This window comes from Odocoileus virginianus, unplaced genomic scaffold (genome assembly GCF_023699985.2).
Source record: "Odocoileus virginianus isolate 20LAN1187 ecotype Illinois unplaced genomic scaffold, Ovbor_1.2 Unplaced_Contig_23, whole genome shotgun sequence".
Lineage (NCBI taxonomy): Eukaryota > Metazoa > Chordata > Mammalia > Artiodactyla > Cervidae > Odocoileus > Odocoileus virginianus.
In genome coordinates this window covers 1,257,647-1,285,626 of record NW_027224340.1, presented here as the reverse complement: position 1 = coordinate 1,285,626, position 27,980 = coordinate 1,257,647, and the positions used below count along the sequence as shown (strand labels likewise).

Here is a 27,980-nt window from a genome sequence, read left to right as displayed (position 1 = left end):
ACTGCTCTCAGCCGGCAGTACCAGGGAGCCGTCCAGGGAGCCTGCCCCCGGGGTGCGGGGACAGCAGACGAAGGCAGAAACATCGCTGGGGGCAGAGACCTCCCTGGCCCCAGGACCTGCGTCCCCGGCCCAGAAGAAAGGACCTTGCCGAAACATGAGCTCACAGGTGGTGACTCACCCTTAGCCAGTGGGGCCAAGGCTTTAACTCGAGACTACCCTGAGGCGTGGGGTCGTGCAAAGCTGTCCCGGCTGCCCACCCCACGCCCACCCAGCCTGCTTAATCACACCCACATCCAACACCACCCTGCGGTTTGAGGTCCCAGACTCACATTCAATTGGATCACTGCATGAAAGGGCAAACGAATAAACAAGCAATGTAAACCAAGATCCGCACCCCAGGCGGGTCCAGTCCCACCCCTTCTGGGCCCACCTCCAAGCCCGGCTCACACCCGGCCAAAGGCAGGACAGCTAGAGGGGCTGGAGCGGTGCCCAGTTTACTGGACCGGAGGCTCTGGGTTCTCCACCACCCCCGACGTGGAGGCTGGGACCTGCCAGGCAAGACGGGGCGGGGGACAGTCCTGGTTGGACTACTGGGAGGGGAAATGATCCCAACCAGCTGCACACCCTTGTCAACAGCCAGCACATCCCCTCCCTGCGGTGACGGGAAACTGGGCCTGAAGGGGGTGCTGAGGCCCGGTAGTTGCTGGTGGAGGTGTCGCAGAAGTCAGTTGGGGGCCAGAGGCAGCCCCCTCTCAACCCCCCTTTGCCTAGTAGTCACCCCCTTTGTCCTTCTACCCACTCTCCTGCTGGACCCCTGGAGGCAGGCATTTCCCCTGCTGCAAATCCAGATCCAGGACCCACACCCTGCCCGCCTGCTCCTCACAGGTGCTCAGCGGGGCATGATCAAGGAAATAAAGGCAAGAAGGAAAAAAGAAAGGGCCTGGGGAAACGTGCAGGCAGGAAGTGGTGTGAAAACCCACCTAGCTTCCAGACACCCAGGTGAGAGCCTCTGGGCTTTGGCTCTGCATTCAGGGTGCAGCCTCTGGAGACTGGGTCCCCGGGAGTCAGAGAAGAGGGCAGCATCTCCTGCCACGCCTGGACTCAGGCAGGGCCCCAAGAGAGGCCGGTCTCCAGGTAAGGTTGGTGGAGCCTGACGGAGGGGGTGAGCCACGGGGGAGGTGCCTTCCCTAAACCCCTCTCCCCTTTCTGCTCCAGCAGGAAGCGGCCATCCTCACGGACCCCAGGAGACCCTCCCCAGAGCAGGGCTGACTTTCCTGGAAGGGCAGTTCCCTGCAGTTGGGAAGGGAAGGGGCGGGAGGAGGGGTCAGGATGGCAGAGAGCGTCCCCTGAGAACTAAGGATCTGACTGACCTCAAATGAGGGGGGTCCAGAGAGGAGAGACCCAGAGGATGGGCGGGTGTGACTTGGGGAGCTCTGGGCAAAGCCTTCTCTGCCCCACCTCCCTCCTCCACTCCCCGTCAGGCTAAGCTGGTGGTGTCATGGGGGCGCTAGTTCTAGCCCTGTGGGCTCTGCTGCTGTCTTTGGACCCTGCTGGCGGAGCCAGAGAGCCAGGTAAGGACGGCCCTGTCGGCCGCGGGGGCTCCTGGGGGCGGCGGGCACATCCCGCGGCGATGGCCCTTAGCTGGGCGGGTGCGCAGCGCGCTCCTCCGCGCCGGTGCTGCCCCGCAGGGAAGAACCTGAGCTGCTACCAGTGCTTCAAGGTCAGGAGCCCGGAGTTTTGCTTGCCTACAGCGTGCTCCTCCACTGATCAGGTCTGCGTCTCCCACAAGTTGATCATCACCCTGAGTGAGTACTTGGCCAGCACGGAGGGGGACTCCGGGAACTTGGCACTGGATCCTTGGGGGTCTCAGTGGGGAACTGATGGAGGCTCCCCTCAGGGGACCCCAGCCTGCGCCCGCCTTTGCCTGATCCCCATCCTGAGCACAGGGGAGGGGCCAGCTGCTCAAGGCTGAGCCTGGGGGCTTCTGGAGCCGGCTTCTGGAGAGGGCCGGCCAGTCTCTCTCCTTCTCTGGGGTGTCACTAAACCGTGTGCCACGTGGCAGCCCAGGATATGATGTAAGGCAATGCATACAGCTGTCATATGTGTGTGCGTGCTCAGCCGCTCAGCTGCGTCTGACTCTTCGCGACCCCAGGGACTGCAGACCGCCAGGCTCTTCTGTCTTGAATTCTCCAGGCAGGAATACTGGAGTGGGTTGCATTTCCTACTCCAGGGGATCTTCCTGACCCAGGGATGGAACCCGAGTCTCTTGCATCTCCTGCATTGGCAGGTGGATTCTTTACCACTAGCACCACCTGGGAGGCCCCGTGCACTTGTCATATATACAGTACAATGAGGTTTAACATAGTGAATACCATGCACGCAATAGATACAGCACACACACACACACAACACAACAGCACAGCATGAGGAGGCGGTCTCCTCCAAGACAACCTTTTCTTCTTCAACTGGGTTGTTCTGAGTGTCCTGCTTCCCTCCGGAGCTTCCTTCCAAGGTCTCTGCACATCTCTGAGTGAACGGGGGACAGAAGCCCCAGCTGGGAACAACTGGCTCTCCGGTCGCCCTCCCTTTTCTCTCTGCTCATCTTCCCCCATCTCCCCAGAACTCCCAGGCCCCTGGCTGCCTGGGTGTCCAGGCTGTGCGTGGTCTCAGGGAAAAGCCCAGACCGGGGCCAGCAGCCCTGAACCTTGCCTTTGCTGTGACCTTGAAGGTGACCTTGGGCAGCTGTGCTCCCAGCGCGTCGCAGAGCCTGGCCTGTGAAAGGGTCAGGAGACGGTGTCGGTGCCCGCCTGGGGACTGGGCTCCTCCTCCTCCTGGATGCTGCCCCCTTCCCCGCAGGACTCCGGGTGAAGACCCTGCTCAGCAAGCGCTGTGCCCCCAGGTGCCCCAGCGCCAACATGGAGTTCAGATGGCTGTCGGACTCCAGGGAGCTCAGCAAGATTGTCCGGCAGTGCTGCTCCGGATCTCTTTGCAACGGGGCCCCCGCCCCGCAGGAGGGCCCCTGGGCCCTCTCCCGGGGGCTCCTGCTTCAGGTGGGCCTCAGCCTCCTCTGGGTCCTGCTGTGAGCACCTTCCCTCAGCCCAAAGCACACCCTGCCCCCGTCGCTCTCGAGACCCTGGGTGGGACATGCCCCTGAGGTGGTCGGAGGTGCCATCGCCTCGCCATGGGCCTGACCACCTCTCCTGTCCCCAGCAGGGGCCCTTCACTCACACAGCCTGGGATTGTAGCCCCCGCTATGTTGGAGGGGAGTGGGGAGTGCACACTTCTCAGCTTGGGGTAACAGCCCCTGCCCTGAATGGATGGTCCAGACCCCGGTGTTGTGGGAGCAGAGGTGGGGAAAGCCAGAGGGTGGCTCTCGCTCTGGCTCTGACCTGCTCTGTGCTCTCGGTCCCTCCACACCCACCATCCTGGCCACCTCTGTCCCTGGCTCAGGCAGAGTCCTGCAGGGGGACCATGACCATCACTCCTTCCAGAGACAATAAAGTCATTGCTTGACCACACCCCCTCCTGCCTCCTCCTCGTCTCTACCCGCTGTGCCCAGATTCCAGCTCTTCGGCCAGCTCTCAGCAGACCTCTGTGGTTGGGGTGACCCAGAGGTCTTTGGATGAGAGTCCCAGAATGCCCACCTTAAAGAGGGGCCTCTCTCCCCTTCACTCGGGGCGTGTATTTTCATGCTGAATTTAAACCCCGTCAGGTCCCCTGGGCTGGCCAAGCAGACTGGTCACCATCTACTGCTCCCGTCTCCCCGTGTGAGGTTCCTGGCCCACTGAGGCATAAGGAATCTCACTTCCTGAGTTTAGGCAGGCCCACGAGGCCAGTGCAGAAGGGAAACGGTCACCCGGTAGAGCTGGGGTCTTCCCTCCAAACTAGGATCTGTGTGTGTGACCTGGGCCAGAGGCCACCATGCCCTGTCTCCCCACTGCCCACTGTGCAAGCCAGTCTTTGCTTCCCTGTCCATGGAGAGGGGCACCTTGAGGGCTGAGCATCCTGGTCTCTGTTCTGTACAGGGTACCTGAGACTGTAGGCCTTCTGGGCACACTCTCAGCTAGAAATCAGAAACTTTCCTGAATAAATGGATAAACGAGTAAAGAATGAGTGAAGGAAAGATGAAGATGATTGACAACCACATGAAAAAGGTATTCCTGAGCAGTGAGTTTCATGGTGGCTGAGCAGGTGGGTTGAGAAGAAGCTGGAGCCGTCCTCAACCACGCGGCTTCCCCCAGTCCCTCTGACCTGAGATAATGCTGGGTCACAAGCCTCCTGACACCACACCTTCCCGCTTTCCCCAGAGGCCTAGCAACACATGGCCACCCAACCCAAAGCTGCTCTGCGCCAAGGTGCAGGCACCACTGTAGCCATCCTCAGCTTCAGGATTTTTGCTGCAGATTCTTTGGCCACTGGAGTCTTTTTTCACAGTCTCTGTTGGGAAACTCAAATCCGGCTACAGCCTCCACTCCAGCAGGTGTCCAGCTTCGTGCCGACACTCAGATGTGCCCAGTGCTGTCTCCATCTGATTACACCTTGCCTTTCCCTTCTGCCCCACGTCGTTCATAATTGAGTTTCTGATTATCCTAGTTTGTACTACCTTAACTTTAACTATAAAATGGATTTGGTGAGCCAACGTTCATAGATTCCCCGTCCCCTGACCTCTGTTCACCGGATCTGCCTGCAGGGTTCTCCCTGTCCTGGTCCTGTCGTGGGGCCTGATCCCACTGATGGAACCTGGGTGTCCCCCAGATGGCCCGCAAGAGGTCGGGGCTCTGAGAAGGCGGCAGGGGAGGGACTGTGAAGACCAAGGAGGGAGCGCCTGTGTGGGGGAATCCCGCCGCCGCTTCCACTCCAGTGCCCTAAAGAGAGACCCGAGCACTGCGCGTTCCCACCCGCCGCGTGTGGTCCAGCCACGGGTCAGGCCGCGTGTGAACGCCACACGCCGCAGAGCCCAAAGGACTCTGCTCTCCTTCACAACCTGTCCCCCGCCTCCAACCCCACCAAGGTCTTCTGCCCAACCTTGAACAGAACAGTCTCATACGCTCACGTTGTTCCAAATGTCCAGATTTTTATCATTTAACAATAAATTACCCCACAGGCCATGTTCTCTGACCATATCTGCTTAAACTAAACATCTATAACAAAGAAGAAAACTTTTAAATCCCAGCTATTTCTGACTTGTTACATTTCATTATTTCATCTGTTAAACAGGGAATTATAATATTTTTTTTTTAATTCCTTCAACTGAAGGATAATAAAATCAGGACAAACCTCTATTTTAAAAAGAAAGTGGGCAATGTGAGGAAAATGGATAGATTACAGGCTTATGTTATGAAAGAAGATGTGCTGAGACATCAAGAAACTATGTGCTTAAATCTAGAACCTGGAAAAAGAAAAATTAAACCAAAAGAAATCAAAATTAGGCCAAGAGTGTGAGTTAGTGAAATAGGAAACCAAAATGAAATAGAGAAGATCCGCAAAACTGAGGAACTAGCAAGCTGTCTTGACTGTGATGCTGGCTCTATCGGTGTTTACATTTGTCAAGCTCAACATACTGTCCACTTCAACGGGGTGATTATTCTTGGGTATAAATCACTTTAGCAGAGTTGATTGAATTGTCACCGAAGAGTCATTGCATGGAATAGGTATGAATATTCAGACGCAATGAAGTATTCCCTACTGAAAAATACAGATTACCAAATTTGACCCAAAAAGTAAAATTTCCAAGTTCCTTTTACAAAGCAAGCATAATACTGATAGCTAAACCTGATGACGATACTAAAAAAGGAAATTAGAGCATCTTGTGGATCAGTTCAACAACCTTAAATAAAGTAAAATATTAACAAACCAAACTCAGCAGCATATTATACAATAACATGACTGTGTGTATCAGCCCTGGAGGCAGGAGTTTAACTGTATAGGAAGGTGCTGGAGACAGTCATATAAAGGTGCTGGACAGAAGGATCGGTACTTCCCAATGTTGTATTTGAGACACAAGCAAATGAAAATAAACAAGGAAAACGAGTAGAGGCGAGAGAATGTGGGAATTACAATCTCTATTGCAACTAAATATTATGTTTCAAAAACCCTGAAACATCAATGGTAAAACTAGCAAAATCAATAAAAATCATACAATAAGTTAGTAGAACATGAAACTGAAGTGAAAATCATAGCCGTTTTATACACAGGCGATAGACCACCAGAGGCTGCAACGGGAGAGAAGTTTTTATTTACTATTGGAGAAGAGGGGCCTAATATTTAAAAATAAATCTGACTAAAAATATGCAAAATCTAGAGGAGGAAAATTCAACAAACTCCCAAAAGATGCAGCAGTAGCTTTGAACAGCTGTAAAAACACTCCTTACTCTAAATAAATGTCAGTTCTTTCTAATTTATAAGATTTTTAATTAATGTGATTACCATAAAAATAACAGTGGTCTTTTTTTCAATTGGACAAGTTGAAAGACAGGTAAACAAAAACATTCAAGATCAGTTAGGAAAAGAATTAAGTTGTGGGAGTAATTCACACTACCAGAGGTTAAAATATAACTTCTAAGAAGAAAAAATTTAAACAGTGTGTTACTCTCCTGTGAATGGACAATCAAATGAAGTAGAATAAAAAGACCAGAAATATACCCAAGAACATATGGAAATTTAGTGTATGATAAAGGCGGAATCTCTACTCACTGGAGCAAAGATGAACCTTTAAAAAATAATTGGTTTGTGAACAAATAAGTGACTACTTAGCAAAAGTCAAAATTGGATCCATACCCATGCATCCATACATCATACCTGAGAATAAACTAAATATTAAACAACTAACACTATACAAATACCCAGAGAAACAATATGGGAGTATCTTCATAACCTGTGTGTGGAAATAGGCTTTCTATATATAATTCAAAATCCAAATGTAAGCAAAGAGAGACTGATTTGTTTATGTACAAATATAAAGATCTTTCATGACATACACACCCCCCCCCCAGGATATAAACAAATTAAAAAATTTAGGGTGAGGGAAAGGGGCTGAATCAAATATGAATGATACATGAAAAAAATTAACAAAGATATATGAGATGACACATAAATATAAAAAAGTATGCTTGCCCTCAGTCGTGAAGTAAATTCAGAGAAGATGGCGCCATACCGGCCACAGAGGGTGTTGTGCAGAGCGTGGGGCTACAGGGTCAGGGCCAGCCCGAGCTCGGAGGGGACGGACGGACACTCTCCTCGCCCACTGGACGCAGCTATAAAACCAGAATGAAATACATGGGGAGGCCACATGAGGACTCCGAACAGAAACCAGTAGTAGAAAGACTGGGAAATAAGACTTCAAAGTGGCACCAAAGTGTGGTAAGTTTCCCCCTTTTCATTCCTTCAAGTTTTCTCTAGACTTGACCTATGACAGACAGCCCACTCCACACACCTTGCAGGGCTTTAGTTCCCTGACCAGGGACTGAACCCGGCGCTAGCAGTGAGAGCATTGAGCTCCTGACCACGAGCCGCGAGGGGATTCCCAAGATGGCCCACATCCTGAAAGTGAGCATGGACAGAAGACCTGACTCCCTCTCGGGCTAACTCAGTGAGGGGAAAACCACGACTTCAGCAGGCCACAACGCGCCCGAAGTTCTGAGAGAAGGGGACTGGCCTCTCCAGTGAGAGGATCTGTGACCCCAAGCCTGTGGGGTAAAAAACCCACTGACATTTTTCCCTAGATCTTCCCACCTCATGGCCCCAGGTGGGGCTGCAGTGGTGGGAAGTAAGCAGCACTGTGGAATAATCAAGCTCCAGCTTTCTGACTAGATGACGGAAAAGAGGAGACGCACGGAGCTAAAAAGTGCCAGAGGGACTGTGGGGAGTGAGAAGGCTGGGAGAGAAATCCCGTTAAGATGTTTTTGAAAAGATGGTCTTCCCAGGTGGCACTAGTGGTCAAGAACCCGCCTACCAACGCAGGAGATGTGGGCTCGACCGCTGGGTTGGGAAGATCCCTTAGCGGAGGAAACAGCAACCCACTCCAGTATTCTTGCTGGGAAAATTCCATGGACAGAGGAGCCTGGAGGGCTACAGTCCTTTGGGTGGCAAAGAGTCACATACGACCAAAGTGACTTGGCACTCAGCAGGCTCACCCCTGCGCTGAGCGGCCCAGTGACGGAGGCTGGAGCTGTCGACATCCCTCCCAAGCTCTGAGCTCCTATCAGGAGCTCACAGTGTGGACACGACCCTGAGGGAAGGCCTCTGGTGGTCCTTCCAGGTCCATGCCAGGCTGTGGGAGTCCTGGGGTGTGTTTTAGGCACCAGAGGGGGCTCTGTGTGTGAACGAGGAACACGTGTGTCAGAGAGACTGTGATAGTGTGAGTGTGTATAACTACAGTGCAAGCGTCTGGACCAAAGCCAACACCACCATGAACACAATCACATTTCCTCCACATAAACAAGCCCAAATGAACACACTTTCCACAACACAGTTGGCTGTCACTCTTCAAAAGTGCCGAGGCCCTGAAAGAAATCAAGACTGAGGCCTGTTCCAAACCAAAGGGAACTCAGGAGGCCAGACAAGCGGGTGGGACCTGAGGTTGGCTGTGTGGTGGGCAGGAGGAGGGCAAGGGGGGCTCAGGCAGACTCAGGAAGGGTCTGTAAACTGGATCATTGTTGCATGTCAGTGTTAACTTTGTCATTTTGATCACTGTACTATGGTTATATGCAATTTAAAATTGCATATAAATTGTTAAAATTTGGAATATCTGTGTAAAGGGTTGTATAGAACACTTCTATACTTGTTTGCAACTTTTTATAAGTCTGAAATTATATTCAAATGAAAAGTTTACGCTATGAGCCCCTCTTAACAGAGTCCTAGTCTTGTATTGCTCTTTCATATAACTAGAGAAGGATATAGATTTTGCCCAAACTACCACCCTTCACTTTATCCAAAACATTTGATAAGTAGTATTTTCCTTATCTATTCTGGGTCTTTCAAAAAATATTTAAGGATTTCTCTGGTAATCCAGTGGTTACGAATCTGCCTGCCAATGCAGGGACACCAGCTTGATCCCTGCTCTGGGAAGATCCCATGTGCCGCAGGGCAACTAAGCCGATGCACTGAGTCTGTGCACCACAGCTGGACAGCAGACCCCACTCCCCTCAGAGGAAGCCTGAGTGCAGCCAGAAAGAGACACGCATTTCTAAACCCAGCTAGTGTTAAAAATGCTAAAAAACATTTCAGATGTCCTCTTCTAAAAAAAAAACTATGCTACTTTGAAATGCTTTTTTTTTTTTCATTTCTACATGTGAAAAAATATTGTACTTATCTTTTTTGTTCTTGACTTCTCACTTAATTGCACCTAAGTCAGAGTCTATAGTCCCGAGGTATGACATAAAGAGTTTTGAGAAATGATAAAATCTGGACACTTTGAACAGATTCGAAGCACTGGAAGGTCTTGGTCAAGTCTTGGTTGCAGCACCTGAGTGCCAGGGGCAAGGGAGTTTAATTACTGCCGCAGAGCCGTGGGGCCGTCTGTTCTATGGAGTGTGAACTTGATACAATGAACTGTCCTTTCCCACCCCGTCCCTTGGCCCCCACTCTCTTGGGCACTTGGGGCTCTCTGTGGACCCCACAAACCTCTCCCCCACCTCTCCACGGTGTGGGCTCCCTCCCTGCTCCACGGGGCCAGTCACATCAGAGCTGATGGCTGAGTCTGCTGCTGGCCTGGGTGGGTGGGCCTGCAGGTGGGGAGACCCTGCCCCCTCCCTCCCACCCAGCTGTAAGTCAGTTCCCCCCCACGGACCATGGGGTCCTCAGAGGCTGCATATTTAAGACCCCCAGGAAGCCTTCGTGAGAACAGGGTTGCTTCTTACTTGCATCGGGGTGGAGCTCAGGTCTGGGGTTCAGGTGAGGGTGCCTGGGACCAGAACCCACGTCATCAGGACAGACGACCAGAGAAGCCATGAGGACAGACATACCTGGGCATCAAGGGTGTGCCAGGTGCGGGGCTGAGGGAGATGGGGGCGGGGAGAGCAGGAGCAGGAGAAGCCTGAGGCCAGAGGTGTGAGGGTAGGCAGCTCCTCTGCCTGCCCCCTCACAGGCCTGGCTGACCGTGGGGTCCTCCTGAACCTGTGGTGCGCCCCGGTGTGTGCACAGAGAGCTGAGGCCAGCAGAAGTGGAGGGGAGCCTGCAAGGCCTCTTCAGCGTGGGTTCAGGGCTGTGGACAGGAACCACAGAAAGGGGGGATAGTGACGCAGCCTGCAGGTGTTGACTGCTGAGTGTCTGAGCCGGGTCCCAGGAGGCACTTGTGCTCAGGGCTGAGGGTCAGCTGGGGCACTGGGAACCTGTGGGCACCAAGGGTCTTCAGCGGGCAGTGGCAGGGTGGTCGGTCCCTGGTGCACCTGAGTGGACAATGTCCCACCCGGCCTCCCCGCAGACCCTGGCCTCCCAGCAGATCCCAGCCTGCAGTGCTAGCACGGCCAGAAGGCCGACTCCTCCCCTCACTGCTTTAAAGCTGCCTGCCACCCCCCCCCCCCCCCCCAGCACTCCTGTTGCTTCTCCTCCAAGGCCGCCTCCGGGTGGGTGAGTCCAGGGCGGAGCTCAGCTGTCAGCCTGGGGGTCCCTGGTGGCCCTGTGAGTGGGGTCAGGCATGTCCCCCTCCAGACACCCCATGCTCTGCTGCTTCCTTCATGCAAAGGCCACGGGGACATCCCAGAGTGAAGGAGGGGTGACCTGAGTGACCTCAGGAGGGCGTGCTCTGGACGGGGCGTCAGGCCAGGGGCCAAGAGGCCCTCAGAGCCCCACGGAGACCCCTCCATTTCACTGGGCTCAGAGGCTGCCAGTGCTCCGCTCGGGTCCTCTCCCCACCTCTGCTCTGAAGGAAGTGGCCCCAGGGAGCCCGTGCACCTGGAGAAGCTGGTCCTTGCTTCTGTCCCCCCCTCATTTCTCACGTGTCCTTCCACTTCTACCCTCCTCGGGGGCGGGGGTGACAGACCCCTGGGGTGAGCCCCAGAGCGGGCACAGGCTGCCTGGAGCTGCGAGCCTTCAGGCCCCGGCAGCTGCCCTCACCTGCCCCATTTCTGGAAGAGGGGTCCGCAGGCCTCCTGTGGGTGTTCCAAGTTGTGCTCCAGCTGGAAAGCCTCTTTATGAGGTTGGGTCTCTCCTACCCCACCCAGTAGGAGCCGGGGTGGCTGTTTGGTGATTTTCTCCCCATCTGTGGATTGTCAGAGGGACCCCTGCAGGCAGGCCCCGGCAAAGATGTCTAAACATCCCTGTCTGGTACTGGTGAAAACTGGGCCGAGCCTGCCCGGCCCCCTGCGGGTGCTGGGCAATCCCCTGCTCCCCTAAATTCTGCACCCCCACCCCATGGCATGCTGGAGAACGGGGCTATGGGGCTGCACGGCTCACTCTCCAGGACCTGCCGAACCCGCAGGTGGTCAGGAATGCCCTGCCTTCCCCGCGGCCCAGAGGCCTGGCTGGGAGCAGCCTTTTTCTCCATCTCAGGTTCTGAAGAAGAGACGGTGATCCCCAGAGGGTGACCCTCAGAGCAGGATCAGACCCCCAGAGAAACATCAGTGCGCCCGGGGCACCCGCTGCCCCGTGAGCCTGGGCAACTGCGGGCCTCTACCCTGCGCAGTGGGCTCCTGCTCAGCCAGGGGCCCGGCCTCTTCCAGGCCCCGCTCTGAGCGCCCTGCTTGCCCGCCCCCCGGCTCCACAGTTGCTAAGGCTGAGCTGCCGTCCATGGACCGTGCGGGGTGGGAGGCAATTGGCACCGGTTGGAATCCCGAGCGCAGGAAACAGGACCGGTACACTTCCTTGTCCTGGGGCCAACACGGAGCTACTGCCCTAGATGCCAAATCACAACCTGCGTCCCACACAGGAGAGGGGCGGGCTCCCTGTGACTCCGTGTGGGCCGGCAAGGGGACAGGGCGGGGCGTGGGCCGGGCCTCTAGACAGCATACTGCAGTCAGTTCAGTGAAGCCACGCCCACCGCTCTGTGCCTGGCTATGCTGTGGGCTGGTTCTGGGCAACAGTGGGGTCCTGGGACGTCCCCTCCCGTGACCTGGACTAAACTAGAAGCAACTCAGGAAATACCTGGAGTTCAGTCCTTTGAGCCAGTGACCATGGGCCTTTTCTGACCATGACATCTCCAGAAACATGGCATGTGAATACACACACACATACACACACACAGACTCACAGTCACATGAATACATACATATATACACACCTACACACATCCACACATATCCACGTTCACATAAACACACACACATACATACACATATATACACTCACAAGTACATGCACATACGGATAAGCAAGATTGTAACACACACACATACATGGAAAGGCAGGGTTAACGACTGATCCGCCTTCCTCCCTCCCCTGAGGACGCCTTGGAGAAGGGGAAAAATTAGAAGAGGGAAAGAGGAAGCCAGCAGGCAAACATCCTCATGAACTTGCCCCTCAGAGCCTCATAGCAAACAGACAACGGGGTATCCTTACCTTGGCCTGGTCGACGTATAATAAACACATCTGGAGCTGCAGGGCCTGGCCCTGGGAAGCGTCAGGTCCTCCCCTGAGATGACTGGCATCTGAGGGGGATGTTTGTTTCAGAGGAACCACTCAGTCCTGGCTGTGGCCTTGCACACCGCCGAGCGCCCCCAACCTGGACCCCAGCGAGGGAAGCGTCGGGGAGGTGCTCGGTCCCTGTGCTGCCCTGCCTCCCACAACAGCTGGACAGTCCAACTCCCGAACTGCCTCCAGTCAGGGCTGTGATAGGATCGCTTTTGTTAGGATGACAAGAAAGCGTTAGTTGCTCAGTCGTGTCCAACTCTTTGCAATCCCATGGACTGTAGCTAGCCAGGCTCCTCTGTCCATGGCATTCTCCAGGCAAGAATACTGGAGTGGGTTGCCATGCCCTCCTCCAGGGGATCTTCCTGACCCAGGGATCGAACCCACATCTCTGTGTCTCCTGCATTGAAGGCGGATTCTTCACCACTGAGCCACCAGGGAAGGCCCTTGGTGACAGAGAAGGGAGCGGGAAACCGAGGCCCTGGGAGCCAGGATGCCGGAACACACACCCTTGACAGAGGACCGCGGAGCCCTGAGGCAGCCATGGGGGCCAGGTCCCACCAGAGTGGGAGACAGACCTGGACCCACGGAGCTGCCAGGGGACAGACAGAGGGGCGTGAGGAAGAGGAGTTTATTCTCTGGCTGCTAGCCCTTTAGACGAGCTGGGATAATGAGAAAGAGGTCCGACCAGTTTTCTACTCAATGGAAAATCTTTTCTCTTGTGACCCATTAAACAGATGCCACTCTCTGGTAACTCAATTAAGAACTGATTACTCAAAAACCCATGCTGTGGTGGACGGCCTTGCCAGGTAACCATGGAGTCCCACAGCTGTCTCATGCAAGAGCAGGCTGCTTTGGGGAGCAGTGGCGGTAGAAGACCCCTCACCGCTTTAGCAGTGGAAGGGTGCAGGGGCTTTGTCAGTCCTCAGCTCCCTGCCATGCACTTGCCTCGGCCCAAAGTAGCAGCTGCCTTTTTATGCCACTTCTGGAGCCTGCTGGGTCCGCTTCTACCCTCTGAGTGGTCAAATACCTCGATTTGTTAGAGTTCCCTGACATTAAACTCCCCGTGTTGAGACAACCTGGGTGATTTCTGTCTCCCCAACTGGCACCAGCCCAGCCACTAAACAGACGACTCGTTGGGGTGTTTGAATTTGGTGGGAAAATCACTTTCCTCATCCAGGAATCCTGTGATTTCTGCTTACAAAGCAGCCGGGGAAAAAATCTGAATGTGAAACGGGCCCTGAGCATAACCAAACCTCAGGACTCTCAGGGGACATGGCCCGGCAGTGTCATCAGCAGACCACACCGCGCTCAGGCAATATTAGAGCGGCTGCGTCTAAGGGGGAAGAGGCACGGCCTTTGCTGAAACCAAAACTGCTACTGGGACTCCAAGGCTGCCTGAAGAGCTCCTCTGGAGCCCCGGGGAGAGCCCTCCAGCTAGACTCCTCCCCCCAGCAGAACCCTTGAGCTGGACCCCCCAGGGAGAGCCCTCCGGCTGGACCCTCGGGACCCTGCCGTCATCCTCACTGCTTTGCCAGCGGCCACAGCTCACCTGCTCAGCCACCTCACAGTCCATGCCCCAGGGACCTCCTGCATCAGAGATTGGGTAGCTTGGGCTGGCTGCTCTGCTCAGTCCTCAGGGACTGAAATCAAGGTGTGGGCCAAGCTGGGCTATTGTCTGATGCCCAGGGGCCTCATCAGGTTGGTGACAGAACTCTTTATCTTGTGGGGCTGAGGGCCCCCTTCCCTTGTTGGGGGCCACTGGAGACCCATTCCCTTTGGGTGCATCTGTCTCGCTGATGCCCCTTCAGCAGGGTGCATGAGGTTCAATGGGCTCCCGCACACCTGTGCACCTCGGGGTAGGCGCCATGTCTGCAAATCCCTTCAGGGCATGGAGCCCAGTGCTTGCTTGGGTCACTGGGACAGGAATCCAACTCAGATTCCTGCTGACTTATGCACTCTACCTCACAGCATCACCTGGACCATCTGAGTGTGAAAGGGAAGCAGTGTGCCTTGGTCCCTTGATTCCTAGACCAGCTGGAGCCGTTCAGCACACCATCCATGACTGCGCTGCCATCTGCTTTCCCCCTGACGACCTGCGGAGATAGCGCCAGCGACACTGGGGGCCGGGAACGCTGAGCAGCCTGGCCCAGTTCTGGGTGGCCAAGCCTGCTGAGCCCCTGCCTGTTGTGTGTGTGTTTTGGGGGGGGGGGGCAGTGGCTGCCCCCTGCAGTGTCAGAGCTTGGTTTCTCCCCTGGATATGCCCAGTGTGGATAGGAGGGCACTCGAAGCCTGGACAAGACCCCCACCCTCACCCTCCCCGCCACCTCAGGTGCACTGGGAGATCCACTGCAGCTTCCAACGTAGCCAGGCTGCACAGGAGTCTGCAAGAGGTGCCCTGGGAGTCTACCCTCAGGAACACATCACATGGACTCCCACACTCAGTGACGGAGACATGTGTACTAGCCTGGATGGGACTGGCCCCTCCCTGCCAGAAGTTCGGGGCGGTTAGGATTCTGTCTTGAGTTACTGAGTCAGGCAGAAGTAATGTTCCTGGGAGCTCAGCATCATGAAGAAAAGGACCTGCTGTCCACAGTAGGGACACCAGAGGGAGAGCCCTTCCAGGAGACTGGCCGCTGCTGGAAACTAGCTTGGGAGGCCAGTAAGGGCCAGGGAATGAGCTAGTCAAGAGGTCACACTGCCAACAATCAAGAGGTCATGCTGCCAGCAACCAAGGGGTTGGGGGGCACCTCCCCCAACCCAGGAGGGCTCTATGCATTCCCATCACTGTAGCACTGTGGCACCTGGTGCCTTTAGAGGGCAGTGGCAAGCAGCAATGTAGATGCAGACATAGAGAACAGGCTTATGGATGAGGGTGAAGGAGAGGAAGGAGAGTGGGGGATGAATGGAGAGAGTAGCATGGAAGCATAAACACTACCATATGCAAGATAGACAGCCAGTGGGATTTGCTATGTGACTCAGGGAACTCAAATTGGGGGTCCTTAACAACTTAGAGGGGTGGGAAAGGGTGGGAGGTGAGAGGGAGTTTCAAGAGCAAGGGGACATATGTACATCTATGGCTAATTCATGTTGATGTATGGCAAAAATCAAACCAATATTTTAAAGCAATTATCTTTCCATTAAAAATAAATAAAAAAATTTTAAAACTCAGTGGCCAGGCAGGGTTGGGTAGGGGTATTTACTGGATATCATTGGTCAGTGTGGGCTATGTTATTTTCTGATGACCTGAGAAGAATATATAAAGCAAAGCCTACTCTACCATTGCTGAGCCATCTGGGCTGAACATTCAGGCCTGCCATGGGGAATCAAGCGCAGGGCCCAGGCTGGAAGGAACCTGTGCACACACAGAGCATCAGTGCAGAGCTGGGACCCTGTGCACACACAGCATCAGTGCGGAGCTGGGACCCTGTGCACACACAGCATCACTGTGGAGCTGGGACACTGTGCACACACAGCATCAGTGGAAAGCTGAGACCCTGTGCACACACACAGCATCAGTGTGGAGCTGGGGCCCTGTGCACACACGCAGCAACAGTGTGGAGCTGGGACCCTGTGCACACACACAGCATCAGTGCAGAGCTGGGACCCTGTGCACACACACAGCATCAGTGTGGAGCTGGGACCCTGTGCACACACACAGCATCAGTGTGGAGCTGGGACCCTGTGCACACACACAGCATCAGTGTGGAGCTGGGACCCTGTGCACACACACAGCATCAGTGTGGAGCTGGGACCCTGTGCACACACACAGCATCAGTGTGGAGCTGGGACCCTATGCATACACACAGCAACAGTGCGGAGCTGGGACCCTGTGCACACACAGCAACAGTGAGGAGCTGGGACCCTATGCGCACACAGCATCAGTGTGGAGCTGGGGCCCTGTGCACACACACAGCATCAGTGCGGAGCTGGGGCCCTGTGCACACACGCAGCATCAGTGCAGAGCTGGGACCCTGTGCACACACAGCATCAGTGTGGAGCTGGGACCCTGTGCACACACACAGCATCAGTGTAGAACTGGGACACTGTGCACACACACAGCATCAGTGCGGAGCTGGGACCCTGTGCACACACAGCATCAGTGCGGAACTGGGACCCTGTGCGCACACAGCATCAGTGCGGAGCTGGGGCCCTGTGCACACACACAGCATCAGCGTGGAGCTGGGACCCTGTGCACACACAGCATCAGTGCGGAGCTGGGACCCTGTGCACACACACAGCATCAGCGTGGAGCTGGGACCCTGTGCACACACACAGCATCAGTGTAGAACTGGGACACTGTGCACACACACAGCATCAGTGTGGAGCTGGGACCCTGTGCACACACAGCATCAGTGCGGAACTGGGACCCTGTGCGCACACAGCATCAGTGTGGAGCTGGGGCCCTGTGCACACACACAGCATCAGTGCGGAGCTGGGGCCCTGTGCACACACACAGCATCAGTGTGGAGCTGGGGCCCTGTGCACACAGACCATCAGTGTGGAGCTGGGACCCTATGCACACACACAGCATCAGTGTGGAGCTGGGACCCTGTGCACACACAGCATCAGTGCGGAACTGGGACCCTGTGCGCACACAGCATCAGTGTGGAACTGGGGCCCTGTGCACACACACAGCATCAGTGCGGAGCTGGGGCCCTGTGCACACACACAGCATCAGTGCGGAGCTGGGGCCCTGTGCACACAGACCATCAGTGTGGAGCTGGGACCCTATGCACACACACAGCATCAGTGTGGAGCTGGGACCCTGTGCACACACACAGCATCAGTGCGGAGCTGGGGCCCTGTGCACACACACAGCATCAGTGTGGAGCTGGGGCCCTGTGCACACACAGCATCAGTGCGGAGCTGGGGCCCTGTGCACACACACAGCATCAGTGCGGAGCTGGGGCTCTTCTCCACTAACCATGATGTCTGGACGTTTTGATCATCTTTGGGCAACTCTTAGGCCTTCCCCGATGGCCCTGTATTAAAGAATCCTCCTGCAATGCAGGAGACACAGGAGACAGGTTCAATCCCTGGGCCAGGAGGATTCCCAGTGGAGGAAATGGCAACCCGCTTCAGTATTCTTGCCTGGAAAAAATCCCATGGACAAGAGGACCCTGGAGGGCTATAGTCCATGGGGTCTCAGAGTTGGCAACTAGTAAGAAAACCAAGCAGTTGGGAAGAAACTCATTCAGCTACTCAATGCCCCAACCCAGGGGAGGCCCCAAGGAATAACAGAACCCTCTGCCCCAGTTCTTAAACCCAACATTTGAAGCAAATATTTCAAGGGACCCTCCTAGGCTCCGAGCATGGTGATTCCCATTAATCACAGAGGTTCTGTTCTATGAAGTCAGTGAGAACACAGAGTTGGCAAGTACACAACCACCGTTTCCAGGGAAATACAGGGCCACCTTTCCACCAGTCCATCAACACATAAATACCTACAAACTACAGATCTGATTAGCGGTTAATTTCCAAAGTAGATACAGAACTCATACAGCTCAAAGACAAAAAACAAGTAATCCAGTTTTAAAATGGGCAGAGGACAGATGGCTAACAGATTCGTGAAAAGATGTTCAGCATCACTAACCATCAGGGAGATGCAAAGCAAAACCACAATGAGATAGCACCTCTCACCTGTCAGACTCAGTTCAGTTCAGCTGCTCAGTCATGTCTGACTCTTTGAGACCCCATGGACTGCAGCACACCAGGCCTCCCTGTCCATCACCAACTCCTGGAGTTTACTCAAACTCATGTCCATTGAGTTGGTGATGCCATCCAACCATCTCATCCTCTGTCGTCCCCTTCTCCTCCCACCTTCAATCTTTCCCAGCATCAGGGTCTTTTCCAATGAGTCAGTTCTTCGCATCAGGTGGCCAAAGTATTGGAGTTTCAGCTTCAACATCAGTCCTTCCAATGAACACTCAGGACTGATCTCCTTTAGGATGGACTGGTTGGATCTCCTTGCAGTCCAAGGGACTCTCAAGAGTCTTCTCCAACACCACAGTTCAAGAGCATCAATTCTTTGGTGCTCAGCTTTCTTTATAGTCCAACTCTCACATCCATACATAACTACTGGAAAAACTATAACGTTGACTCTGTGAACCTTTGTTGGCAAAGTACTGTCTCTGCTTTTTAACATGCTCTTTATTTTGGCCATAATGTTCCTTCCAAGGAGTAAGCGTCTTTTAATTTTATGGCTCAGTCACCATCTGCAGTGATTTTGGAGCCCAAGAAAATAAAGTCTGTCACTGTTTTCACTGTTTCCCCATCTATTTGCCTTGAAGTGATGGGACCAGATGCCATGATCTTAGTTTTCTGAATGTTGAGCTTTAAGCCAATTTTTTTCACTCTCCTCTTTCACTTTCATCAAGAGGCTCTTTAGTTCTTCACTTTCTGCCATAAGGGTGGTATCATCTGCATATCTGAGGTTATTGATATTTCTCCTGGCAATCTTGATTCCAGCTTGTGCTTCATCCAGCCCAGTGTTTCTCATGATGTACTCTGCATATAAGTTAAATAAGCAAAATAACCATCGTGAAAAAGAGCAAATAACAAGTGTTGACCAAGATGCAGAGAAAATGGAACCCCTGTTCACTTTTGGTGAGAAATAACTTGGTATAGCCACTATGGAAAACAGTATGGAGTTTCCTCAAAAAATTAAAAATAGAACTATCATATGATACAGAAACTCCAAAGGAAACAAATATCTCTATGTCAAAGAGATATCTGCACCCCACGTCCATATCAGTGAGATTTACAATAGCCAAGTCATGGAAGAAACTTAGCTTCTGTCAACAGACAGATAGAAAAGCTATGATAACATGGATGGACCCTCAGGGCTTCGTGCAAAGTGAAATGTCAGGCAGAGAAAGACAATACTGTATGATCTCACTTACATGTGGAACCAAAAACACCAAACTCATAGACACAGGGAAGAGACTGGTGGTTGCCAGAGGCAGGTCATGGAAGGTGGAGGAATGGGTGAAGGTAGCCCAAAGGTAAAAGATTCCAGTTATAAGATAAGTAAGACCTGGGTTACAATGCACAGCACAATACTGGAGTTAACATTGCATCATGTATTTGAAAGTTGCTAAGAAAATAGAGCTTAAAATTTCTCAACATTAGGAAAAAATAATTTGTAACTATGTGAGGTGATGGATATTAACTAAACTTACCATGGTCACCAATTCACAATGAACAGCCATATCAAATCATTGTGTTATGCACAGTAAATTCAATGATATCTGTCTGTCAATTATATCTCAGTGAAACTGAGAAAGAAACATAGCCTTGATTTATGTGTGTTCCTGTTTAAAGACACCATATTTTATATATAATGTTGATTCATGAGCACTGAAATGGTCATCAGCACTGGGGCTCATGCTTGAACAACACACGTGTTTTCTCTGTATGGCACATCTCTGCCTTCTTATGCTCAGGACACTAGACAGCACTTCAGCTCCATCCCTGGGGGCCACTTTAAACAGCATGCTCACCAACAGAAAGCACAAAAAACCCAAAACAACCTGCCACCAGACAGACCAAGAAACAAGAAAGCAGAGCCTCCTCTTTTCAGACTCAGTCAGGGACAGGCGTCTATAGGACAAGTCTTCTACTGCTCTCCGTACACCTTCAAACATCTGAGGAAGGATGGCGGCTGTTGATTTGAGTTACAAATAGACGTTAGCGAGTAGGCAAATTCACAAATACAGAATCTGAGTAAGAGGATCAACTGTAAGTAAATCTCAATGGGCACGAACGGTGATCTCTTGGTACCCAAAGAGCTTTCCATGAACACCAACCACCAGGCACCAAAGGAGCTAAGAGAATTGCTGTTTGGAATAACCAAAATCTAACAAAAGGTTAGATTCATTGGACAGACTGATGCTGAAGCTGAAACTCCAATACTTTGGCCACCTGATGCGAAGAACTCACTCACTGGAAAAGACCCTGATGCTGGGAAAGATTGAAGGCAGGAGGAGAAAGGGATGACAGAGGATGAGATGGTTGGATGGCATCACTGACTCAAACTCGATGGACATGAGTTTGAGCAAGCTCCAGGAGTTGGTGATAGACAGGGAGGCCTGGTATGCTGCAGTCCATGGGGTCACAAAGAGTCGGACACAACTGAATGACTGAACAGAAAAGGTTAGGAAGAAGTACCAAAATTAAAATCCTATTTTCTGATCATTTAATCTGCAACCCTTCTTTCTAGTCTAGTCATAAGCCCGCAGTCTCATCAGCTGTCCCCAGCTGAGACTTCTCCTGAATCAAGACATAAACCCGTCGTTTTCACGTCCAGCTCCAAAGCGCTTCTCCCTTCCTCCCCCAGGTCACCCCTGCCACCCCTGACCCCTGGTCAGCACCTGCTCTCACCTGGACGCTGGCCTGGGCTCCCTGGGGCCCCCCTCTGCTGTGTTTGCCCCTCCACTGCACCCTCCCCTCCAGAGTCTGAGTGGGCTGGTCCAGGAGGGAGGCAGTGGCTCTGCGCGAAGGCTGCTCTGTCTGCATCACAGAAACATAAGGAAGCGTCAAGCTCACTTAGCAGTTTCAACGCCAGGGTGTCTCGAGGACACATTCCCTTCAACCACCAAGTGCTTCACAGCCACAGAAATCTGAACTGTCTGCAGACCCTGGAGCCCACGGCTGCTCCCGACAGCCACCTGCCGCCCTGCCGCCCGTCCTCCCGGCTACAGCAGGTGCACAGCCCCCCGCTTAGCAGGAGCAGCCTGATCCTAGGTGTGAAGCTGAGGGCTGACTTGAGTGCAAGGGACACAGCACAGAACGGGCGCACAGGGTCCCCAAAGGAACCTCAGTGTGACCTCACTTGGAAACAAGGTCTTTGCAGGGGCAATTGAGATAAGAATGGAGGTGAGACCACGCTGGCTGAGAGAAGACGTGCATGCTCAGTCACTTCATTCATGCCCGACTCTTTTCAACCTGGCAGGACTGTAGCCCACCAGCCTCCTCTGTCTGTGGGATTCTCCAGGCAAGAATACTGGAGTGGGTTGCCATGCCCTCCTCCAGGGGATCTTCCCAACCCAGGGATCGAACCCATGTCTCCTGTGTCTCCTGCATTGCAGGCAGATTCTTTACCCACTGAGCCACCTGGGAAGCCCAGATAGATGATAGGTGATTGATAGATAATAGATAGATAAGTGACAAGTAGATAGATGATGATGATGGTAAATAGGTAGAAAATAATGATGATAAAGATGGCTAGATATTTGATAGATAACATAAAGTGTTATTGTCTATAAAACGTTTTCTATCACATCTGTGTAAAACAGTGGTATGAAGGCATGTATGTGTGAGTATCAGCTTTCTGTGATATAGTGCCAATGTGCATCCAAGTTGGTTTGTGACACCTGCTCATTCATAGCAGCTGCTGTATCATATCCCTTCCTGTGACCTGTGACCCCATCACACCTCATCAACCCACTCCTATGGGTGGGCATTTGGGCTGCTTCAGGATTTCTGCTCCTGTGAACGGTACGACCATACACATCTTCTTGGTACACACACTGACATTTCACTGCGTGATGTGCCAGAAGGAAATGGCTTGGCTATGGTAAGCAGAATATTCAGCTCCAAGAATACAACAGGCTGTGTTCCACAGTGGCCATTCCAGAGGGTCTCCAACCTGTGAGGTACAAGAGGCCCACGTGGTGTACATGGACTTCCTTGGGGCATTGTCAGACAGAGTCTGTTAATCCGAGGCTAGGACTCCGCGTCTGAGACTCAAATCTGCCTGGCAACTGTGGAAGCGGGACCTCTGTTCGTGTGCAAGTGACTTGACACCAGTGCGTGTCTTTGGAGGTCTCAGGACTCTCCTTGGCCTGACAAACCTTTGCAAAGTAGAAACAGAATGCTCGACTTGAGCAGGAGGGCTCTGCAAAAAGACTCAGGGGATTTGAGACATGGTAACCATGGTGACTACTGCAGGGAACACTGGGGGACATTCACCAAAACAACCACTTGATTTCTGATTAGCTGATCTCAGTCTCCTTCCCAGCTGTGCTCCCTCAGATGGACCAGCCCTCCCCCTGGGGCCTCCCCTGCTTCAAGACCCCATGTCTCCTCAGGAAGGCAATGTCTTTCTGTCCATCTTGAAGTCTGTCTGTCTTGTTGCCTAGCTGGGCCAATGCTGCCCGGGGCCCTGTGCTCTGGGGGGAGGGAGCAGGGAGCCACGGGCTTTCCTCTCAGCCCAGGGAGATCCGGGCAGGGGGTTGGTGGGCATGCTGACCCTGGGCTGCAGCCCAAGGAGGGCTCACTCCACCAGGTACGGCTGCTCCCCAGCACGTTCAAGAAGCCCTCTTCTCATCATCCGTGATTCTTAACGTATCTGACTTCTACTCTTCATCCCACACTCACTCATTTTTATTTTACTCATTCATTCAGCAAAATCGTGCGTGCTTGCATGCTAAGTTGCTTCAGTCGTGTCCAATTCTTTGCAACCCTATGGACTGTAGCCCACCAGGCTCCTCTGTCCATGGCTGGCTCTCAAAGTCAGTCCCAGCTGGTGGTGAGGAAGATCCAGACCCACTTTGCGGCCCTCACCTCCCCCCTCCTCCCTTGGTCAGTTCATTGTGGCAGTTCCTGTCTGCACGTCTTAGGGACAAATGCATAAACCAACAGAGAGAGTGCATGAGTGAAGGGCTCTCTGAATGTACAAACTCTGCCATTGACTGCAGAGTTCGGCTGGTGGGAGTTGGGCTGGCTCCATCCTTCAGGTAGGAGAGACGACCACACTTGTCAGTGACAAAGGCCCAGGAAGACCAGCCCTGGGGCTGGTTCCCCAGAAACCCTTGCTGGTGATGTATCGAGGCACTGGGACAAGAGCACACGGAAAGACAGCCTCCGCCTGCATGAGCTGAAGCCCACGGCAAGCTGGGGGCTAGACACAGTGCACCATGGGAAGGAGCAGGGGCCCCTCCCCATTGGGGTCTGGGCGCAGTGCACCATGGGAAGGAACAGAGACCTCTCCCCACTGGAGACACCTGCCTGGCTCCTCCTCAGGGCGACTCATGAGAGGTGTGAAAATGCAGGGAGAAGAGGGCCCTGGTTTTGCATAAAGACACCTTGGGGACTTCCCTGGTGGCCCAGTGGTCAAGGACCTGCACTTTCATTGCAGGGGACATGGAATCCATCGCTGGTGGAGGAACTAAGATCCCACATGTCTCGGGGCAACTGAGCCCTCACAGGGCAACTACCGAGCCTGCACTCTAGCGCCCACGTGCCAATGCACCACAGCAAGCCCACGCACCTGAACGAAGACCCAGCGCAGCCCAAAAAAGGCCCCTTGGGTGGACCCAGAGGAGCACGGGGCAGACAATTCTCGCCTGTGTCATTGACCGAATATATTAGCTATGGCGGAGTCCCTCACCTAATTCACAGGACTTCGGCCCCGGTGCTCCTCCCTGTCCCAGGCTGCCCCTCCGGGAAGGGTAAGGAAGCCCCTGGCACCCTCCGCAGGGGCAGGGCCCAGACTGTCTCACCTGTCTTACTCCCAGCTCTATCCCGACGCCTACAGCCTAGCACCTGGCTCCCAAAAAGTAGTGTAATGAATAAATAAGCACATGAAACCTCAACTCGTCCTCCAAGCTCCTCTGGTGGGCACCCACAACTTACCATGGGGTGAGGGTGGTGCAGACTCCTGGGGCACTTGACATCAGGATTTCTGGGCACAGGGCCTGGGCGTCTGCATTGGCACCCTCACCTGAAGGAATCCTGCTGGAGTTTCAGAACTGGTGCACGGAGCACCAGGGGAGGCTTCTCGAATCCACCTTGCTTCCTTACCTGCCTTGGTGGTGGGGCTGGAGGTGAGGGGGCGGGCACTCCTGTCCTCCCACCAGGAGAAGCCGTAAGAGCTGGGGGCTCTGTCCAGCTCAGCTCTATTCACCGATGCTTACCAACACCTGGCGCATGCAGGGCTGCACCGCCAGCTGTCCCGTGGGGCCCAGGAGGGAGGAGGAGACAGGAGCACCCAGGTGGGGGTGTTGGAGGTCTTGGGGAGAAACAAGATCCAGATGGGATCAGAGGCTCCTCAGGGGGCTGGTAGCACAGGCCAGGAGGGAGGGTGTACCAGGAAGTACACTTTGCCTAAGAGCCTAAAGTCTGGAAGGGGCTTGGACGGAAGTGGGGAGGGATCAGGGAAGCCTCGAGCCCTGAGGGAACTTAGGGGGTCGCTCACTGTCCTACACCCCCACACTTCCACCACCAGTGTTCTGCCAGCAGGGACAGAAGTGCCCAGAGCCTGGCTTCTAGGCTCAGCCCCTCCTCCACGTACAACTCTCCAGCAAGCTGAGTGTGTCCCCATCTCACAGACACAGAAACCAGCTCAGAGGGGAAACAGAACTTGGCCAAAATCACACAACAAGGAGGTGTCAGAAAAGACACCTGGGTCCAGGCATTTCCTGCAGATTCAGTGATGATTTAGGTTTGTCAGCATCTTACCTCTTCCAGGTCTGCTTCCTAGGTGTCAAGTGGGCATAGGAAGACCTATACTTGGGCTGCTATCAAGCACGAGTGGGGAGGAGATGGACAGATGCTCTGAGGGACAGACCCAGCAGGCCCGGAGTGGAGGGGGGGGAGGAGTGGCTCAGAGCACTGGCCAACCTGCAGCTCTCCTCGGTCGGTGCCAAAGACCCCCCCAGCCCCACCGAGAGGGCACTGGGAAAATGGGCCCCCAGGAGCAGACTGCTCCGGAGCATGGGTGGTGGGAAATCGCCCGTCTGTTCCACAAGGCTGCCAAAATCTTGAGCTCACCTCTGACAAAGGTATCCCAAGGCAAAGCAGTCACCAGTCTCAATCATGACTCCGGTGCAACCGTCACACACACAAACTTATTTGAAGCCAGAAGAGGTTTAAAAGAACACTATGCCGTGATCACTGGGGTTTGTTTGTGCCACAAGCACCATCAGGATATGGAACGAGAGAACCCGCAGTATTAACTACCAATTAAATGAGGGAACGCAAGGTGATAACGATAGATGGTGAAGGGTATTTCTTTTCAACTCATCAGACATTCCTAATAAAGAAATCTAATTGAAATATGAATAAATAAAGGGTCTAAGCTGAATAAAGACAGATTATCAAATCCAAAAGCAAACATCAACTCAGGGTGCGACAGGGAAGATCTTCCATTAACACAGAGGCCGTGGATCACTGCCACTATTCAACGATGCTTTGCGGGTCCCAGCTAATGCAATAGAAAACAAAATTAAAGAAGCAATGAAAATATTGGGAAAACATAGCCAAATGGTCTTCATTTGTAGATTATCTGATTGTATGTATGTATCATGCCTTGAAAGTTTAAGAGATTCTGATAAAAATAGAATTTAGGGAGATACGCATTGGAAAGTAAGCCTCTTTTCCTTCATCTGGTTGCCCGACACCCTCTGCACCAACTTGATAGTCCCTGTGTTGTGAACCCCACTTGTCTGGAGTCCAGAAGCTTCATTCTGCAGCCCCCAGCCCCTCAGGAGTCACTGCGTGGCCTCAGTTCTGCTGAGGGGATGCCTCCAGACAACACCCGCAGACAGCTCCACCGGGGCGAGGGGCAGTGCCCAGCCCACCCACTCTGCCACCGAAAGAGGCTCCCCGCTTCCCCTCAGCAGAGTCCCTGCTGAGGCCCCTCCAACCCAGGGGGCCTCTGGCCGATACACTAGAGGGTGTGAGCACAGCCCAGCCTCAGGAGAATGAGGGGCAAACTTGAATCTGTAACAATTACTCTCTCGAGACCTGTCTTACCAGGTGGTGGAAACCCGCCTGTCTTGGCCCACCTTCTTTCCCTGGGCTGTGCCCAGTGGGGGTGGCGGACACATCGGCTACAGTGCCCCTCAGCTCGACCCAGCCTCACACATCCACCAAGGCGTTCGGGCTGCACGGGTCTCGCAGCTCTAGTCTGTGGGTCTCGCCTCCAGCCAGCAGGCGTGAGCCTGTGTGTGGCCACCTGCTGCCCCCTCACCCACCCATCTTGCTCCAAGGCCCCGCCCTTCAGGAGCTTCTCTCTGGGACCCAGACCACCCTCCACTCCTTCCAAGCTCTTCCACCCAGGGGTACCACTGCCTCACCTTCAAGAGCTCCCCCAGCGCCGAGTCTGGAAGTGTTTTGAGGGGCTTCTCCCTAGACTCGCTTGGTCTTGACATCTCTCTCTGAGAGGCCCACGGCACAGTGGTCGGAGGATTTGGGAAACACAAAGGCCAGCCTTCTGAGGGCTCCTGTGGATCCTCAACCCCTTCCCTCGTCGTCCTGCTGGAGTGGGGGCCTGGTGGGGGCTGAGTACTTCTGGAATAAACACCATGAAGAAAATGAAAAACATCACCTCAGTACACCAAAATGACCTTAAAGGAAAATGGAGGGAATCAAATCCCACTTCCAACACCACAAAAACTACAGATTACTCAGAGTAAATATATCAAGGAAGATACAAGGGCCACATGAAGAAAATGATGCACTTGTATGGAGGGACTAAATACACGGTGAGATACATGGAGCTTCTGAGTGGCAGGACTTCCAACAGTGAAGAACGCTTCCTTCCCCAGCTTCAAACGGAAATGAATTAAAGCCCAATCAAAACCCCCTGAGGAGGGTGTGGAACTAGACAAGTGGGTTCTAAAATTTATCTGTTAAGAATAAACTGCCAGAAGTGGCAAGAGTCTTTTAAAAAGAAGAGAAGGCAGGCTCTTGCTCACCAATTGTTGAAACTAGCGTGGAGGCAAGCAGCTTGGTGGGACCCAAAGCGGGAGGAGGTCCCCAGGAGGGAAGGGGGTCCCCTGCCATTTGGGTGCAGACCCAAAACACACACACACATGTAGAAATGCACCCTGTTATCCACATGGTACTTAAGTCACCAGGGAAAGATAGCTTATTCAAAAAATGGCATTGAGCAAAATCACACGTGTTTCGGGGAAGTCCCTGCCTCCTGCCACACTCTAAACTCCAGGACTGGATATCTGAATGTGGTGGCCACATCTGTAACAATATTAGGAAAAAATGCAGAGATTATTTTCCTCAGGAAAACGTAGAGGACAAGTTCGTAAGACCTGAAACCCAGAAACCATAAAACAGCAATTAGATTCAGCCACACGAAACTTGAGAAACATATGTACAATGAAGACATCAAAAACAAAGATGCAAGGAGATATTTGCAAAACACACACCATGGGAAAGACTGTTTCCTTGACACACACATGAGTCTGACAAGTCACAGGAAAAGACAAAGTCACAATAGTAGGAGTGGCTATTGCCGAATCACAGAAGAAACACGGGGGCTGACACGCTTAGGACATCCAACCTCACTAGTAACTTCTTTTCAATATTTACTTACTTGGCTGCACCCAGTCTTAGCTGTGGCAGGTGGAATCTTTTTAGTTGTGGCATGCCAGCTCTTAATGTGGGATCTAACT

General features: G+C 53.3%; 1 protein-coding gene across 1 annotated transcript; it reads left to right on the top strand.

Annotated features, from left to right (window-relative positions):
• Positions 1 to 539: 539 nt before the first annotated feature.
• Positions 540 to 3,521, top strand: LY6L (lymphocyte antigen 6 family member L). The gene is made up of 4 exons (XM_070464286.1): positions 540 to 1,134; positions 1,482 to 1,571; positions 1,689 to 1,805; positions 2,857 to 3,521. The coding sequence occupies exons 2-4, from the start codon at positions 1,499 to 1,501 to the stop codon at positions 3,081 to 3,083; spliced, it is 417 nt and encodes a 138-aa protein (XP_070320387.1). The 5' UTR covers positions 540 to 1,134; positions 1,482 to 1,498; the 3' UTR covers positions 3,084 to 3,521.
• Positions 3,522 to 27,980: the final 24,459 nt, after the last annotated feature.